General features: G+C 47.8%; 1 protein-coding gene across 1 annotated transcript in view; it reads right to left on the bottom strand.

Moving 5' to 3' along the window:
* LOC135057306 (G2/M phase-specific E3 ubiquitin-protein ligase-like) overlaps positions 1 to 11218 on the bottom strand; it is an 89283-nt gene extending 78065 nt beyond the window's left edge. Inside the window, exons 1-2 of the mRNA XM_063963197.1 lie at positions 11205 to 11218; positions 7555 to 7616 (exon numbers count right to left, since the gene is read on the bottom strand). Of these exons, the coding sequence (XP_063819267.1) occupies positions 7555 to 7616; positions 11205 to 11218 (76 nt within the window). The remainder of the gene's footprint in view (positions 1 to 7554; positions 7617 to 11204) is intronic.
* Positions 11219 to 16222: the final 5004 nt, after the last annotated feature.

Here is a 16222-nt window from a genome sequence, read left to right as displayed (position 1 = left end):
TGAGTAAGATTAGCGACCCTAGTGGCCGACACAAACACCGGGCCCATCTAGGAGTGGCACTGCAGTGTCACGCAGGATGGCCCTTCCAAAAAACCCTCCCCAAACAGCACATGACGCAAAGAAAAAAAGAGGCGCAATGAGGTAGCTGACTGTGTGAGTAAGATTAGCGACCCTAGTGGCCGACACAAACACCGGGCACATCTAGGAGTGGCACTGCAGTGTCACGCAGGATGTCCCTTCCAAAAAACCCTCCCCAAACAGCACATGACGCAAAGAAAAAAAGAGGCGCAATGAGGTAGCTGTGTGAGTAAGATTAGCGACCCTAGTGGCCGACACAAACACCGGGCCCATCTAGGAGTGGCACTGCAGTGTCACGCAGGGTGTCCCTTCCAAAAAACCCACCCCAATCAGCACATGATGCAAAGAAAAAGAAAAGAAAAAAGAGGTGCAAGATGGAATTATCCTTGGGCCCTCCCACCCACCCTTATGTTGTATAAACAAAACAGGACATGCACACTTTAACCAACCCATCATTTCAGTGACAGGGTCTGCCACACGACTGTGACTGATATGACGGGTTGGTTTGGACCCCCCCCAAAAAAGAAGCAATTAATCTCTCCTTGCACAAACTGGCTCTACAGAGGCAAGATGTCCACCTCATCTTCACCCTCCGATATATCACCGTGTACATCCCCCTCCTCACAGATTATCAATTCGTCCCCACTGGAATCCACCATCTCAGCTCCCTGTGTACTTTGTGGAGGCAATTGCTGCTGGTCAATGTCTCCGCGGAGGAATTGATTATAATTCATTTTAATGAACATCATCTTCTCCACATTTTCTGGATGTAACCTCGTACGCCGATTGCTGACAAGGTGAGCGGCGGCACTAAACACTCTTTCGGAGTACACACTTGTGGGAGGGCAACTTAGGTAGAATAAAGGAAGTTTGTGCAAGGGCCTCCAAATTGCCTCTTTTTCCTGCCAGTATAAGTACGGACTGTGTGACGTGCCTACTTGGATGCGGTCACTCATATAATCCTCCACCATTCTATCAATGTTGAGAGAATCATATGCAGTGACAGTAGACGACATGTCCGTAATCGTTGTCAGGTCCTTCAGTCCGGACCAGATGTCAGCATCAGCAGTCGCTCCAGACTGCCCTGCATCACCGCCAGCGGGTGGGCTCGGAATTCTGAGCCTTTTCCTCGCACCCCCAGTTGCGGGAGAATGTGAAGGAGGAGATGTTGACAGGTCGCGTTCCGCTTGACTTGACAATTTTGTCACCAGCAGGTCTTTCAACCCCAGCAGACCTGTGTCTGCCGGAAAGAGAGATCCAAGGTAGGCTTTAAATCTAGGATCGAGCACGGTGGCCAAAATGTAGTGCTCTGATTTCAACAGATTGACCACCCGTGAATCCTTGTTAAGCGAATTAAGGGCTGCATCCACAAGTCCCACATGCCTAGCGGAATCGCTCCGTGTTAGCTCCTTCTTCAATGCCTCCAGCTTCTTCTGCAAAAGCCTGATGAGGGGAATGACCTGACTCAGGCTGGCAGTGTCTGAACTGACTTCACGTGTGGCAAGTTCAAAGGGCATCAGAACCTTGCACAACGTTGAAATCATTCTCCACTGCACTTGAGACAGGTGCATTCCATCTCCTATATCGTGCTCAATTGTATAGGCTTGAATGGCCTTTTGCTGCTCCTCCAACCTCTGAAGCATATAGAGGGTTGAATTCCACCTCGTTACCACTTCTTGCTTCAGATGATGGCAGGGCAGGTTCAGTAGTTTTTGGTGGTGCTCCAGTTTTCTGTACGTGGTGCCTGTACGCCGAAAGTGTCCCGCAATTCTTCTGGCCACCGACAGCATCTCTTGCACGGCCCTGTCGTTTTTTAAAAAATTCTGCACCACCAAATTCAAGGTATGTGCAAAACATGGGACGTGCTGGAATTGGCCCAGATTTAATGCACACACAATATTGCTGGCGTTGTCCGATGCCACAAATCCACAGGAGAGTCCAATTGGGGTAAGCCATTCCGCGATGATCTTCCTCAGTTGCCGTAAGAGGTTTTCAGCTGTGTGCGTATTCTGGAAAGCGGTGATACAAAGCGTAGCCTGCCTAGGAAAGAGTTGGCGTTTGCGAGATGCTGCTACTGGTGCCGCCGCTGCTGTTCTTGCGGCGGGAGTCCATACATCTACCCAGTGGGCTGTCACAGTCATATAGTCCTGACCCTGCCCTGCTCCACTTGTCCACATGTCCGTGGTTAAGTGGACATTGGGTACAGCTGCATTTTTTAGGACACTGGTGACTCTTTTTCTGAGGTCTGTGTACATTTTCGGTATCGCCTGCCTAGAGAAATGGAACCTAGATGGTATTTGGTACCGGGGACACAGTACCTCCAACAAGTCTCTAGTTGGCTCTGCAGTAATGATGGATACCGGAACCACGTTTCTCACCACCCAGGATGCCAAGGCCTCAGTTATCCGCTTTGCAGTAGGATGACTGCTGTGATATTTCATCTTCCTCGCAAAGGACTGTTGAACAGTCAATTGCTTACTGGAAGTAGTACAAGTGGGCTTACGACTTCCCCTCTGGGATGACCATCGACTCCCAGCGGCAACAACAGCAGCGCCAGCAGCAGTAGGCGTTACACGCAAGGATGCATCGGAGGAATCCCAGGCAGGAGAGGACTCGTCAGACTTGCCAGTGACATGGCCTGCAGGACTATTGGCATTCCTGGGGAAGGAGGAAATTGACACTGAGGGAGTTGGTGGGGTGGTTTGCGTGAGCTTGGTTACAAGAGGAAGGGATTTACTGGTCAGTGGACTGCTTCCGCTGTCACCCAAAGTTTTTGAACTTGTCACTGACTTATTATGAATGCGCTGCAGGTGACGTATAAGGGAGGATGTTCCGAGGTGGTTAACGTCCTTACCCCTACTTATTACAGCTTGACAAAGGGAACACACGGCTTGACACCTGTTGTCCGCATTTGTGGTGAAATACCTCCACACCGAAGAGCTGATTTTTTTGGTATTTTCACCTGGCATGTCAACGGCCATATTCCTCCCACGGACAACAGGTGTCTCCCCGGGTGCCTGACTTAAACAAACCACCTCACCATCAGAATCCTCCTGGTCAATTTCCTCCCCAGCGCCAGCAACACCCATATCCTCCTCATCCTGGTGTACTTCAACACTGACATCTTCAATCTGACTATCAGGAACTGGACTGCGGGTGCTCCTTCCAGCACTTGCAGGGGGCATGCAAATAGTGGAAGGCGCATGCTCTTCACGTCCAGTGTTGGGAAGGTCAGGCATCGCAAACGACACAATTGGACTCTCCTTGTGGATTTGGGATTTCAAAGAACGCACAGTTCTTTGCGGTGCTTTTGCCAGCTTGAGTCTTTTCAGTTTTCTAGCGAGAGGCTGAGTGCTTCCATCCTCATGTGAAGCTGAACCACTAGCCATGAACATAGGCCAGGGCCTCAGCCGTTCCTTGCCACTCCGTGTGGTAAATGGCATATTGGCAAGTTTACGCTTCTCCTCCGACAATTTTATTTTAGGTTTTGGAGTCCTTTTTTTTCTGATATTTGGTGTTTTGGATTTGACATGCTCTGTACTATGACATTGGGCATCGGCCTTGGCAGACGACGTTGCTGGCATTTCATCGTCTCGGCCATGACTAGTGGCAGCAGCTTCAGCACGAGGTGGAAGTGGATCTTGATCTTTCCCTAATTTTGGAACCTCAACTTTTTTGTTCTCCATATTTTATAGGCAGAACTAAAAGGCACCTCAGGTAAACAATGGAGATGGATGGATTGGATACTAGTATACAATTATGGACGGACTGCCACGGTTAGGTGGTATAAAAAAACCACGGTTAGGTGGTATATATTATAATAATAATACAATTATGGATGGACGGACTGCCTGCCGACTGCCGACACAGAGGTAGCCACAGCCGTGAACTACCGCACTGTACACTGGTTGATAAAGAGATAGTAGTATACTCGTAACAATTAGGATGACACTATGACGGTATAAAGAATGAAAAAAAAACCACGGTTAGTTGGTAGGTATATAATAATAAATAATACAATTCTGGTCGGACGGACTGCCTGCCGTGTGCCGACACAGAGGTAGCCACAGCCGTGAACTACCGCACTGTACACTGGTTGATAAAGAGATAGTAGTATACTCGTAACAATTAGGATGACACTATGACGGTATAAAGAATGAAAAAAAAACCACGGTTAGGTGGTAGGTATATAATAATAAATAATACAATTCTGGTCGGACGGACTGCCTGCCGTGTGCCGACACAGAGGTAGCCACAGCCGTGAACTACCGCACTGTACACTGGTTGATAAAGAGATAGTAGTATACTCGTAACAATTAGGATGACACTATGACGGTATAAAGAATGAAAAAAAAACCACGGTTAGGTGGTAGGTATATAATAATAAATAATACAATTCTGGTCGGACGGACTGCCTGCCGTGTGCCGACACAGAGGTAGCCACAGCCGTGAACTACCGCACTGTACACTGGTTGATAAAGAGATAGTAGTATACTCGTAACAATTAGGATGACACTATGACGGTATAAAGAATGAAAAAAAAAACCACGGTTAGGTGGTAGGTATATAATAATAAATAATACAATTCTGGTCGGACGGACTGCCTGCCGTGTGCCGACACAGAGGTAGCCACAGCCGTGAACTACCGCACTGTACACTGGTTGATAAAGAGATAGTAGTATACTCGTAACAATTAGGATGACACTATGACGGTATAAAGAATGAAAAAAAAAACCACGGTTAGGTGGTAGGTATATAATAATAAATAATACAATTCTGGTCGGACGGACTGCCTGCCGTGTGCCGACACAGAGGTAGCCACAGCCGTGAACTACCGCACTGTACACTGGTTGATAAAGAGATAGTAGTATACTCGTAACAATTAGGATGACACTATGACGGTATAAAGAATGAAAAAAAAACCACGGTTAGGTGGTAGGTATATAATAATAAATAATACAATTCTGGTCGGACGGACTGCCTGCCGTGTGCCGACACAGAGGTAGCCACAGCCGTGAACTACCGCACTGTACACTGGTTGATAAAGAGATAGTAGTATACTCGTAACAATTAGGATGACACTATGACGGTATAAAGAATGAAAAAAAAACCACGGTTAGGTGGTAGGTATATAATAATAAATAATACAATTCTGGTCGGACGGACTGCCTGCCGTGTGCCGACACAGAGGTAGCCACAGCCGTGAACTACCGCACTGTACTGTGTCTGCTGCTAATATAGACTGGTTGATATTTAAAGAGATATTAGTAGTATACAACAATACTATACTGGTGGTCAGGCACTGGTCACCACTCCTGCAGCAAAAGTGTGCACTGTTAATTAATATAATTGTACTCCTGGCTCCTGCTAACAACCTGCAGTGCTCCCCAGTCTCCCCCACAATTAATTATAAGCTTTTAATTTATACATTGATGACTGTGCAGCACACTGGGCTGAGCTGAGTGCACACAGACTGAGTCACACTGTGTGACTGACTGTGCTGTGTATCGGTTTTTTTTTCAGGCAGAGAACGGATATAGCAGAGAGAAGTGAACGGATATATTATATTAAATAAAAGTTAACTAGCAACTGCACTGGTCACTGACTGTGGTAAACTAACTCTGTCTGCGACTCTGCACAATCTCTCTCTCTCTATCTAATCTATCTCTATTCTAATGGAGAGGACGCCAGACACGTCCTCTCCCTATCAATCTCAATGCACGAGTGAAAATGGCGGCGACGCGCGGCTCCTTATATAGAATCCGAGTCTCGCGATAGAATCCGAGCCTCGCGAGAATCCGACAGCGTCATGATGACGTTCGGGCGCGCTCGGGTTAACCGAGCAAGGCGGGAAGATCCGAGTCGCTCGGACCCGTGAAAAAAAACATGAAGTTCGGGCGGGTTCGGATTCCGAGGAACCGAACCCGCTCATCTCTAGTCAATACTCCCAGTGTCACCACAGGAGCCCCCTTGGGCATCCTTCTCTCACATGCTAGCTAAAATTGCTGACCACATTACAGCTCCATCTGTAGCCCTCTCTTGGTTCTGCTCCAATCTGTTTATCAGCCCATATCGGCCCCACCTGTCCCTCTCTGCATCCCACCCTCTGTGTTATAGTGATATGATGTCACTGAGCTAAGACACCAAACAGTCCAGAAGTATGGAAGAGGTCATACTGTACACACATGAAGAAAATGCAAAACACCTTGTGTCTCTATGACAGCAACACAGCTGTGCCCACCACCATCACCACCACACATACAGGTATGAATGCACAGACACACAGGTATGCACGGACACACATCGCTGGGCAGGTGCAAGTAGGGTGTGAGCAGTGCAGTGAGTGTGCTGCTGTCTGCCCAGAGGCATCCTTCACCTCCCCTGACCTGCCAACTGCCACAGCACCACCTTGCTTTCCTCAGGCCTTATCGCCTGCTCTGTGCATATCTTACCCGGCCACCACCAGGGAGCTGGGAGTCGGCATTGTGACTGGGACCTGGCCACACTATGGTTATTAGGTTTATTGCATATATGTGTATATATCATAAATATATCTAACTAAACTGATCAGTAACAGTGCTGAAAGACAGATAATTATGGATCCCATTGCATTGTATAAATGGGACCAATAATATTTGAAATGGGGAATCACTAATATAAGATGTAATTTGACATTTTCCTATTGCCAATTCTTGGGGGGTGGTTTTTAGCTATCAATGTGCCATCCTGTAAGGTCCCCTCTGATTGCAATCTGTCATGATCATCCTCTATAACTGTCTGTGGTAAGGGCAATATACGCCACTGCTGGTAATTTTGATAATTGTTTGTATCCCACAAGCACTACTTATCTCACACTGCAGGCAGAACCCACACACCGCAGCAATAACAGATGGGAGCCGCGGGGAAAAGCTATCAGTCACTATGTTCTGATGACAGGGATGGGGAGTGGCCACTCTCAGCACACCTATACTAGGCATGGATTGGGGGCCTCCCATGCTGTAAGTGTGCCGGCGGTACTAAGAGCCTGGAGCTCGGGAGTGGAGAGACTGAGCCAGGTGCGCTGCTCATAAGAAAACAGCGGGCACCCAGCAAACAGATTGTGGATGCAGTCGGACAGCAGCCGCGGCTGCAGCTGCATAAGCCACTGGACCACCAGGACATTTTGTGTAAAGAAGGCGTTTTTGCCCAGCGGGTATCAACAGTATGTGTGAGAATCACATTTGTCATATTACAAATCATAACCAATAATGATATTACATAAATATAAATCTGTATGTGCTTTCACTTAAAGTTGGAGGACAAGAGAAATACACCCCAGCATAGGATTTTACTGTATTGTGTTTCAATCCATACACATCTTATTATTGATAAATGAAACATGGAATATTTACTATAACAAGGCACCTTTTATGATACCAGCTCTATGTAATAATAATAACATCTATATTATTTAAGGACTCCTGGCTCCGGTCTTACTTGGAGTGGCATCTTGGGATGTGCGTGATGATTCATCCCTGTTCGTCTTCCGCTTTTTTTTCCTACTCATAGAAACACAAAAACAGAATTGTATATTAAATGTGCAAATAATAATCTTCCTCCATGTATATGTTATCTATATAATAGTTTCCTAAGGTCTGTCCTGTCTCCTCAATGCGCCTGCTGAGGAGGCCAGGGCACACGCTGCCCCTCCAGCGGCTCCCACTGCGAGGGAGACGGGACAGACCTAGCACTGAGGAATGGGGACAATGTAAGTATGGGAGTAGGGGACAGAGCAGAGCAGGGGGTGATGGATGATATGGGATGGAGCAGGGGAGAAGGTTGGGAAGGAGCAGTTCAGAGTGGGGGGTGGTGGAATGGGATCAGTAGCTGTCAAAGCCGTGTCACTTGCCCTTTACTGGTATATAACTTATTCTGCACCATTAGACTGGCACTTTAGTAACAGCGCATCTCAAGGTTCTCTATCTATCTATCTATCTATCTATCGAAGTCTACCTAATTTTAATAGACCAGATCTGCAAGCTTATAATTACATTTTGTGGACAGATCTGGATATTTAAATGATCATGTGGTGACTGTGGTATAGCTAAAGTAATTGTACTAACATTTGTGCGGGTGGTATTCAGTATGCCAGCTGCTGTAATCCCGACACCTGGCATACCGACAAATATTCTCCCTCTTGGGGGTCCACGAGCCCCCTGGAGGGAGAATAAATAGTGTGGCGAGCGCAGCGAGCCCACAAGGGGCTCATTTGCGCTCGCTCAGCTGCCGGTATGCTGGCCGCCAGGATCCCGGCTCCGGCATACCATACTACACCCATTGAAACATTATGTCCGCGTACAACCTACCCCACTTAACCATTTAAAAGTTTCAGATTTTCGCGTAGAATACTACATGGCTCCATTATATTTATGGTTTAATTCAATAAAGAGGACATCAGGACTGTGACAATTCTGGTGTCAAGTTTGTGTGTATAAATGTTATTACATTGGTGGAAATATTCCCCCACTGCAGTCATCTGGGTCTACAATTCCATGCTCTTCCTTATAAGACAAAGGGGGTGATTCAGACCCAGGGCCGGCAACAGAAATCTTGGGGCCCGGTACAGTGATATCTCTGGGGCCCCCCTCAGATTATTTATAAGACATTCTTAATATGGGGAAAGACTCACCTGCGCTGCACTCCCCAGTAATTAGACCCGAACACCGCACAGCGGGTACTATACAGCCCTCACATCCCACCAGAAGAGGTCGGTGCAGGGTGCCGGAATCCTGGCCAGGGGACCTGCCATGTCCCATAACTAAGCTGGACCTGGAAGAGCGGGTGCACACTCGCGCCGCACAGTCACTGTGTGTGAGAGGCTCCTGTCACTCTGCCTACAGCTCGCTGCCCTATTTGGCAAGATGGCTGACATCACTGCCGGCCACTAAGTGGCGTATCCTTGGGGCCCCTCTTAGTCTTGGGGCCCGGTACAGGTGTCCCCTTTGACCCCCCCTGTCGCCGGCCCTGTTCAGACCTGATCGTAGATGTGCTAAATCTACCACATCTACGATCAGCTTCACAGACATGCGGGGGGACGCCCAGCACAGGGCTAGTCCACCCCGCATGTCAGGGCCGACCCTCCCTCACAAGTACAAAAGCATCGCACAGCGGCAATGTTTTTTGTACTGTAGGTGTAGCTCCCTGCCAGTGCAGCTCCTGCTCGCTGGCAGGGAGCTACTCGTTGCAGGCCAGCAAACAGGCCTGAACTGCGCATGCGCCAGCACCACCGGATGACCCCTCCCACCCAGCGACCGCCTCTGTCTGTCAATCAGGCAGTGGCGATCGCACTGGGGCTCCGGCGCATGCGCAGTTCAGGCCTGATCGCTGCTGTGCGAACACGCACAGCTCCGATCAGGTCTGAATTAGCCCCATTGTGTATTTCCACATGTGATGTGTGATTTTACTTTCATGCATGAGGCTGTCTATCTGCACCAGGATGAACAAATCTAACAGATGATTGGTGGGATTTATTTTCATTTTTTACAAATATGGAAATCTTCATTGCGTTAAAAAAAAAATACAATATGCCATCTCAAAAACATATAAAAATAGTACTAATATTTTGTAATAAATTGGGTTTGATTCCCACCATGGCCCTAACTGTGTGGAGTTTGTATATTCTCCCCGTGCTTGCGTGGGTTTCCTCTGATACTCCAGTTTCTTCCCACAATCCAAAAATATACTAGTAGGCTAATTGGCTTTAACAAGAAATAACCCTATTGGGTATGTACATCGGCAGACTAGATGGGCCAAATGGTTTTTATCTGCTGCCAAATTCTCTGTTTCTATTATATGGGGTTAGGAGGAAAGAAAGAAGTGAATGAGCACCACTGAATATCTGTTTGGCTACGTAGGTAAACCACCTTCCCAAAAATGTAAACCACTCACAACACACAAAATGTACCTGAGCTCCTTTTTCAGGGAGCTACATATGTGCCTTGTGATTTCTGACACCTTAAAGCTTCTACGTACATGATACTTCAATCTTTCTGGAGCTCAAATTTCATTGCTCTTAAGAACACTTCCCAAATCCACTTTTAAACAGAATTTTGATACAGCATAAAACTGTTCAATAGATTTAAAAATTAGAAATAACCAAAATGCTTATTTTTAGCAAAAGAGAAATAAATTGTTACCCGTAATCATTTTGAATAAAAACAATAACATTTAACAATTATATTTATATATAGTGCAACAGTGAAAGCGTACTAAAGTGTTTCAGCTTCAGTTTCAAAGAGTTTGAAGCACAATTTGTGAATCCGGTGGTTTCCAAATTGTGTGCCGTGGGACACTTGCATGTGTGCCATTGGTTGGTGGTCCAGGACCAAATCAAATTATTTATAGTCATTGTTATAGGCAAAACCAATGTTGCCAGCTGGCAAGCAAAATCTATGTGGACAAACAGAAGTGCATCTCTGTTCACTACCATATAAATTAACCCAATCACAATACTTAATTTAATCATTTTTTATGAATTTCTCAAATAGAAACTTTAGGCCTAGGGGTCTCATAAGAAAATGCTGATACTATAGGGCACCGTGATTCAAGGAAGTTTGGGAAACACTGCAATCGATTTTGGATTCTATTAAATGGATTCTACAAAATTGATGTAGTTAGAGTAAAAATTAGCTCTGTTGGGTTCCAGGCAACTAGAGACACATGCATTGTAAATCTGGATTCCGGTATGAATGGTTGACAATGTTAAGGTCGACACTCATTAGGTCGACCACTATTGGTCAACATTGACATGGTCGACATGCTTCGGGCAAAGTGCCTCGCTCCGCTACCATGCACTTGGCACAGGTTACCGTTCCCAATCGTAGTCAGTGTGGATCGTAAAGTATGAAAAAGTTCCAAAAAAGAAAAAAAAAGTGAAAAACTCTTGTCGACCTTTTCACGGGTCGACCATTTCCATGTGTCTACTATTAGTCTATGTCGACCATGTCAATGTCGACCAATAGTGGTCGACCTAATGAGTGTCAACCTTAACATTGTCGACCATCTGACCGGATACCGTAAATCTGATCATAAATATTACACTTAAAGCAATCCCTATTTTTAAAAACAAAACAGAAGCACTCACTTACCTAGGCGGGGGCATGGTTCTTCATATATACTATCCTAGGAGGCTGTAATCAAAATGAGTCTCTTCTGCAATGTGTGAGCATTACTTGCTGTCCTGTGTTATGATGTCACTGACTGTGACAACACTAATTTGCATAACAATGGCAGGTCAGACTTCTAACTCTATCACTTATGCACATGCAGGGCCCCCATCAGGGGGTATGACAGTACAGCAGTAAGGGGCCCAGACTTCTTTGGCTGCCAGCTGGGGCCAGTAACGTAGCCTGATTCATTTGTACTAGTCCCCATATTTCCTGGTGACTGGATTACTAGTTCTCTCAAACCAAAAAGAGCAATTGTGAGGCAAAAGAGAGTGACCTTCTTGTAAAAAGAAGAAAAATCAATTCAAGTCTTTGAACTTAAAGTTTTCATTCTGAAGTTATTACCATATAGTATTACCATATAGTATTATAGTATTATTAATGCACTATGCACACTCACAACAGATTCTGCCTTCACCTTTTTATCAGCGGCAAATGCAGGATTTCTTGAGAGTGGGTTCACACCATGCCACCAGATTGGGCATGACCAGCATGAACTGGGTGTGGCTGTAATTTCAGACTAGGTTACTCCCCAGCACCTTCAAATAAATAACCCCACGCATGCTGTAGATTTTTATTTCCTACACACTAATAAATGATTAGCCCCCAACCAATAGTTACCTACTTTTTTTGGCTCCTCTCCAGAAGAAGGCCGGAGTAGAGAGGCAGCCTGATACTTCAGGAGGTGGGACCAGAGTGGCACGTCACTTGGCCCTGTCCCCAAACATGGAAATGCCCGCGATTCGCTGGTAGGGGGTGGGACTAAATGACGTGATCGTGGCTTTTAGCCCCACCCCGCCGCTGTGCTTTCAGTGTCTTTATCTTCACGCTGCCAGCTTCAATAGGAAGCGGCATAGATGTGGGTGAAATGCGGGAGAGACACCTACCCTTCCCGGGTTTGCGGGGGACTACCGCAAAAAATTGGCAGCTTCCAGGATGGTAGACAAGTATGCCCCAAGCAGTGGCGGAACTAGCGAGCGGTGGGCCCAGGTGCGACAAAATACTTTGGGCCCCCCCTTCCCTCATCCCATCCAAGTCCACCCCCACACCCCTGGAGAGGATCTGGTGAGGGGGACCTGCTCAGGGCCAGAGAACTGGATACCTAGCAACAGTGCCGTAACTAGACATTTTAGCACTGTGTGCAAGAAATGGCATCGGAGCCCCACCAAAGCATGCAAAACAGGGGCAGTGCGAGCCGCAGGCGTGCGCAAAAATACATAGGGGTGTGGCTTCATGGGGAAGGGGTGTGGACACAAAATAATACCAATTCATAAAACGGTGCACAGTAGTCTCCATTATTCAAATTACACGCACAGTAACACCACTACACCAGGTAGAGACCCTTTTACACCTTACGGCGGAAAGATTCCCCTTTTTACACATTACGGCAGAAGCATCCCCTTTTTACACATTACGGAAGGCAGCGTCCCCCTTTTTGCACAGAAAGAAAGAAAGAAAGAAAGAAAGAAAGAAAGAAAGAAAGAAAGAAAGAAAGAAAGAAAGAATTATATTTACTGTCTCTGCTGGTAGTCAGGCTCCTTGGTGCAACTTCTGGCAGAAATCCCGGGCAGGAGAGAAGGAGGAGGAGGGAGCCGAAGCAGCACTGTGTTATTGGTGGAGGCGCTGCTACTGCTGTCCCTGTCCTTCACCATAGGCTGCCCTCCGCCGCTGTGAATGCTGGGATGCGCTTCCCAGCATTCACAGTGGCGGAGGACAGCCTTTGGTGAAGCAGAGGGACAGCAGCAGCAGCGCCTCTACCAATGACACAGCGCTGCTGCGGCTCCCTCCTCCACCTCCCTCCCCCCCCCCCCCCCCCATGGCCGCTGCGCTCCTCTCCTGTGTGCTGTGGGCGGTTGTGTGCTGCGGGCGACGGTTGCCCGCAGCACACAGCGGCATGTAATGAGTCAGTTTGACTCATTACATGCTTTGGGCCCCTGGACAGTGGCGGGCCCCAGTTCCGCCACTGGCCCCAACCTCACCCTGCCATTTTTAGTAAATCCCCATAGGTGTTTGCAGGGCCATTTCTAGGGGTGGGTGAGCCATGCAATCGCATGGGGCACCTCGCCTGCTGCCTCAGCACAGGAGACACTCCTGATCCAGCACAGTACGGCAGCACCAGTCGCATCATCCGGTGGCCCACCTTCTCCACTCTGCTGCTGCTGCTGGAACAGCAGCTCGGCTCCCATATTAGTAAACACTGCATCTCCTGGAGGCTGCTATGAGAGAAGCCAGACACCCAGGGCCCAGTTTGTGTGCAATCCTCTTAGCAGTGACGTGCGGTGAGGTCAATGGCTGGGGAGGCACAAAGTGAAGCCTCATCCTAGGGCCAGATTATAGGACAGGGGGGGTGGGGATGGATGAAGTGGGTTCCAAGGGGCCTTAACACACTGGAGTTCCCCATACTGCAGCAAATATTGCCAAGATCTTGACAGTTCCCGGCAGCATTGCATACATGTTGTAATATGGGGGTAATTCAGATCTGATCGCAGCAGCAGCAAATATGTGAGCTAATGGGCAAAACCATGTGCACTGCAGGAGGGCAGATATAACATGTGCAGAGAGAGTTAGATTTGGGTGGGTTATATTGTTTCTGTGCAGGGTAAATACTGGCTGCTTAATTTTTACACTGCAATTTAGATTTCAGTTTGAACACACCCCACCCAAATCTAACTCTCTCTGCACATGTTATATCTGCCCCCCTGCAGTGCACATGGTTTTGCCCATTAACTAACAAATTTGCTGCTGCGATCAGATCTGCATTAGGCCCATGCTGCGATGCTGCTATTTCAGTGCACAGAAGGCATAATAGTGGCGGGCAGTGGGCATTCAGGTAGGGAGATTATAAATTTTAAAGGTGGGGTTGCAAATTTGGGGTGAGAGGCGGGGGGAGTTGCCAATTTTATTGGTAGGGTGGTGCCCCCACCCTACCACTGGGGGGGTTGTCAGTTTTGCTGGTGGGGTTGGGGTGGCCTCAATTTGGCCCAACCCCCCTGCATTCTAATGGGATAAAAATGCTGCATTGCCTGAGGGAGAGACCTGTGGTGGAGGGGCTGCTGTGTTACTGGAGTAGCTGAGTACCAACCGCAGCAGCAAAGCAACAGGTCATAAAATGTTTCCCAGATTATGCGGAACCAACACCCCTGCACATGCTGCAGCCGACATCCTTCCTCCAGCCCCTCAGCGATCCCTCTCCATTTCCATTTTTACTTTTTTCCAAGGATTTAATTGGGTGACGGCAGCCCGGGTCAGAGGACAAGGAGAGAGGAGAGGGAGACTGTGGGGGAAAACACAGACCGGAGCTCCGTTGCAGCGGCTATGTATCCGAAACAGCTGAAACAGCAGCCCGGCAGAAACAACAATAAAAGAATGACAGTATAAAAATAAAAATATATACGCCACGAAAATGACAGAGGGGGGCACGTGCCTTCTTATTCCCCCCTGAATTTGCCACTGCAGCTCCCTGCAACCTTGTCACCCAGGAGGGTCTCTGATGAGGGTGTGAGCTGCCCCCTGCCCATATTAATTCCAATCACTTCACAACCTCCCCCCCTCACCTGGGTCCATGTGCCCTGTGCAGAGGCGCCGGTGCTGCTGCTGAGGCTGCTGCCTGGGAGAGGGCAAAGGAAAAGGGGAGACTGCGCCGGCCGCTGCACAATGCACTTGGCTCTGCCCCCCCCCCCCGGCGGTGTAGCGGAGATCATCGCGCAGCTGCACTGCACTGCTACACTAGGCTCTGGCGGGGTTACAGAGGAGATCACCGCGCAGCTGCTGCTGGAGTCAGGCTCCCACCACCAGCAGTGAGGATTCGATGGGAAAAAGGAGAGTGAGGTAATCACTGATGCTGCCATGTATGGGTGATTGGACCAGCAGATCCAGCGCTGGATCCGCTGTCCAATCACATGTGCCTCGCTGATGCTGGCGTGGTTTGATGTGGGCTGAAAGCCCATCCCAGTCAATAAGGCACTTATACTAGTGCCACTTCCTCCACTTTTTTCAATGGGCTTTTACAGCCCACTGGCCCCGCCCCCAGCTTTATCCCTGTTCCCGTTGTCAACTGGAGGCACCTCCCAAACTAATTGAATGTATTAAAATGATTAGAATAGTATAAAGAAGATACTTATGACAAAGAATGTGTCATAAGTATCTTCTTTTTATTATTTTAATTAGTGATGAGCGGGTTCGGTTCCTCGGAAACCGAACCCCCCCGAACTTCACCCATTTTACACGGGTCCGAGGCATACTCGGATTCTCCCGTATGGCTCGGTTAACCCAAGCGCGCCCGAACGTCATCATCCCGCTGTCGGATTCTCGCGAGATTCGGATTCTATATAAGCAGCCGCGCGTCGCCGCCATTTTTAGTCGTGCATTGGAAATGTTAGGGAGAGGACGTGGCTGGCGTCCTCTCCGTTTATTCATTGTTGATGCAAATATTTGTGCTTCCTTATATCTTAATTGTGGGGACTTGGGAGCAGCTGTATTATCAATATAGGAGGAGTACAGTGCAGAGTTTTGCTGATCAGTGACCACCAGTTTTATCCGTTCTCTGCCTGAAAAAAATGCTCCTTATCTGTGCTCAGTGTGCTGCATATATCTGTGCTCACACTGCTTTATTGTGGGGACTGGGGAGCAGCTGTATTATATAGGAGGAGTACAGTGCAGAGTTTTGCTGACAGTGACCACCAGTATATGTTGTCTGCCTGAAAAACACTCCATATCTGTGCTCAGTGTGCTGCATATATCTGTGCTCACACTGCTTTATTGTGGGGACTGGGGACCACCAGTATATTATATAGGAGGAGTACAGTACAGAGTTTTGCTGACAGTGACCACCAGTATACGTTGTCTGCCTGAAAAACACTCCATATCTGTGTTCAGTGTGCTGCATATATCTGTGCTCACACTGCTTTATTGTGGGGACTGGGGACCAGCAGTATTAAATA

The sequence above is a fragment of the Pseudophryne corroboree genome, chromosome 3 (genome assembly GCF_028390025.1).
Source record: "Pseudophryne corroboree isolate aPseCor3 chromosome 3, aPseCor3.hap2, whole genome shotgun sequence".
NCBI classification, from domain to species: domain Eukaryota; kingdom Metazoa; phylum Chordata; class Amphibia; order Anura; family Myobatrachidae; genus Pseudophryne; species Pseudophryne corroboree.
The sequence above is the reverse complement of the archived record's forward strand: the minus strand, read 5'-3'. Positions and strand labels throughout refer to the sequence as shown.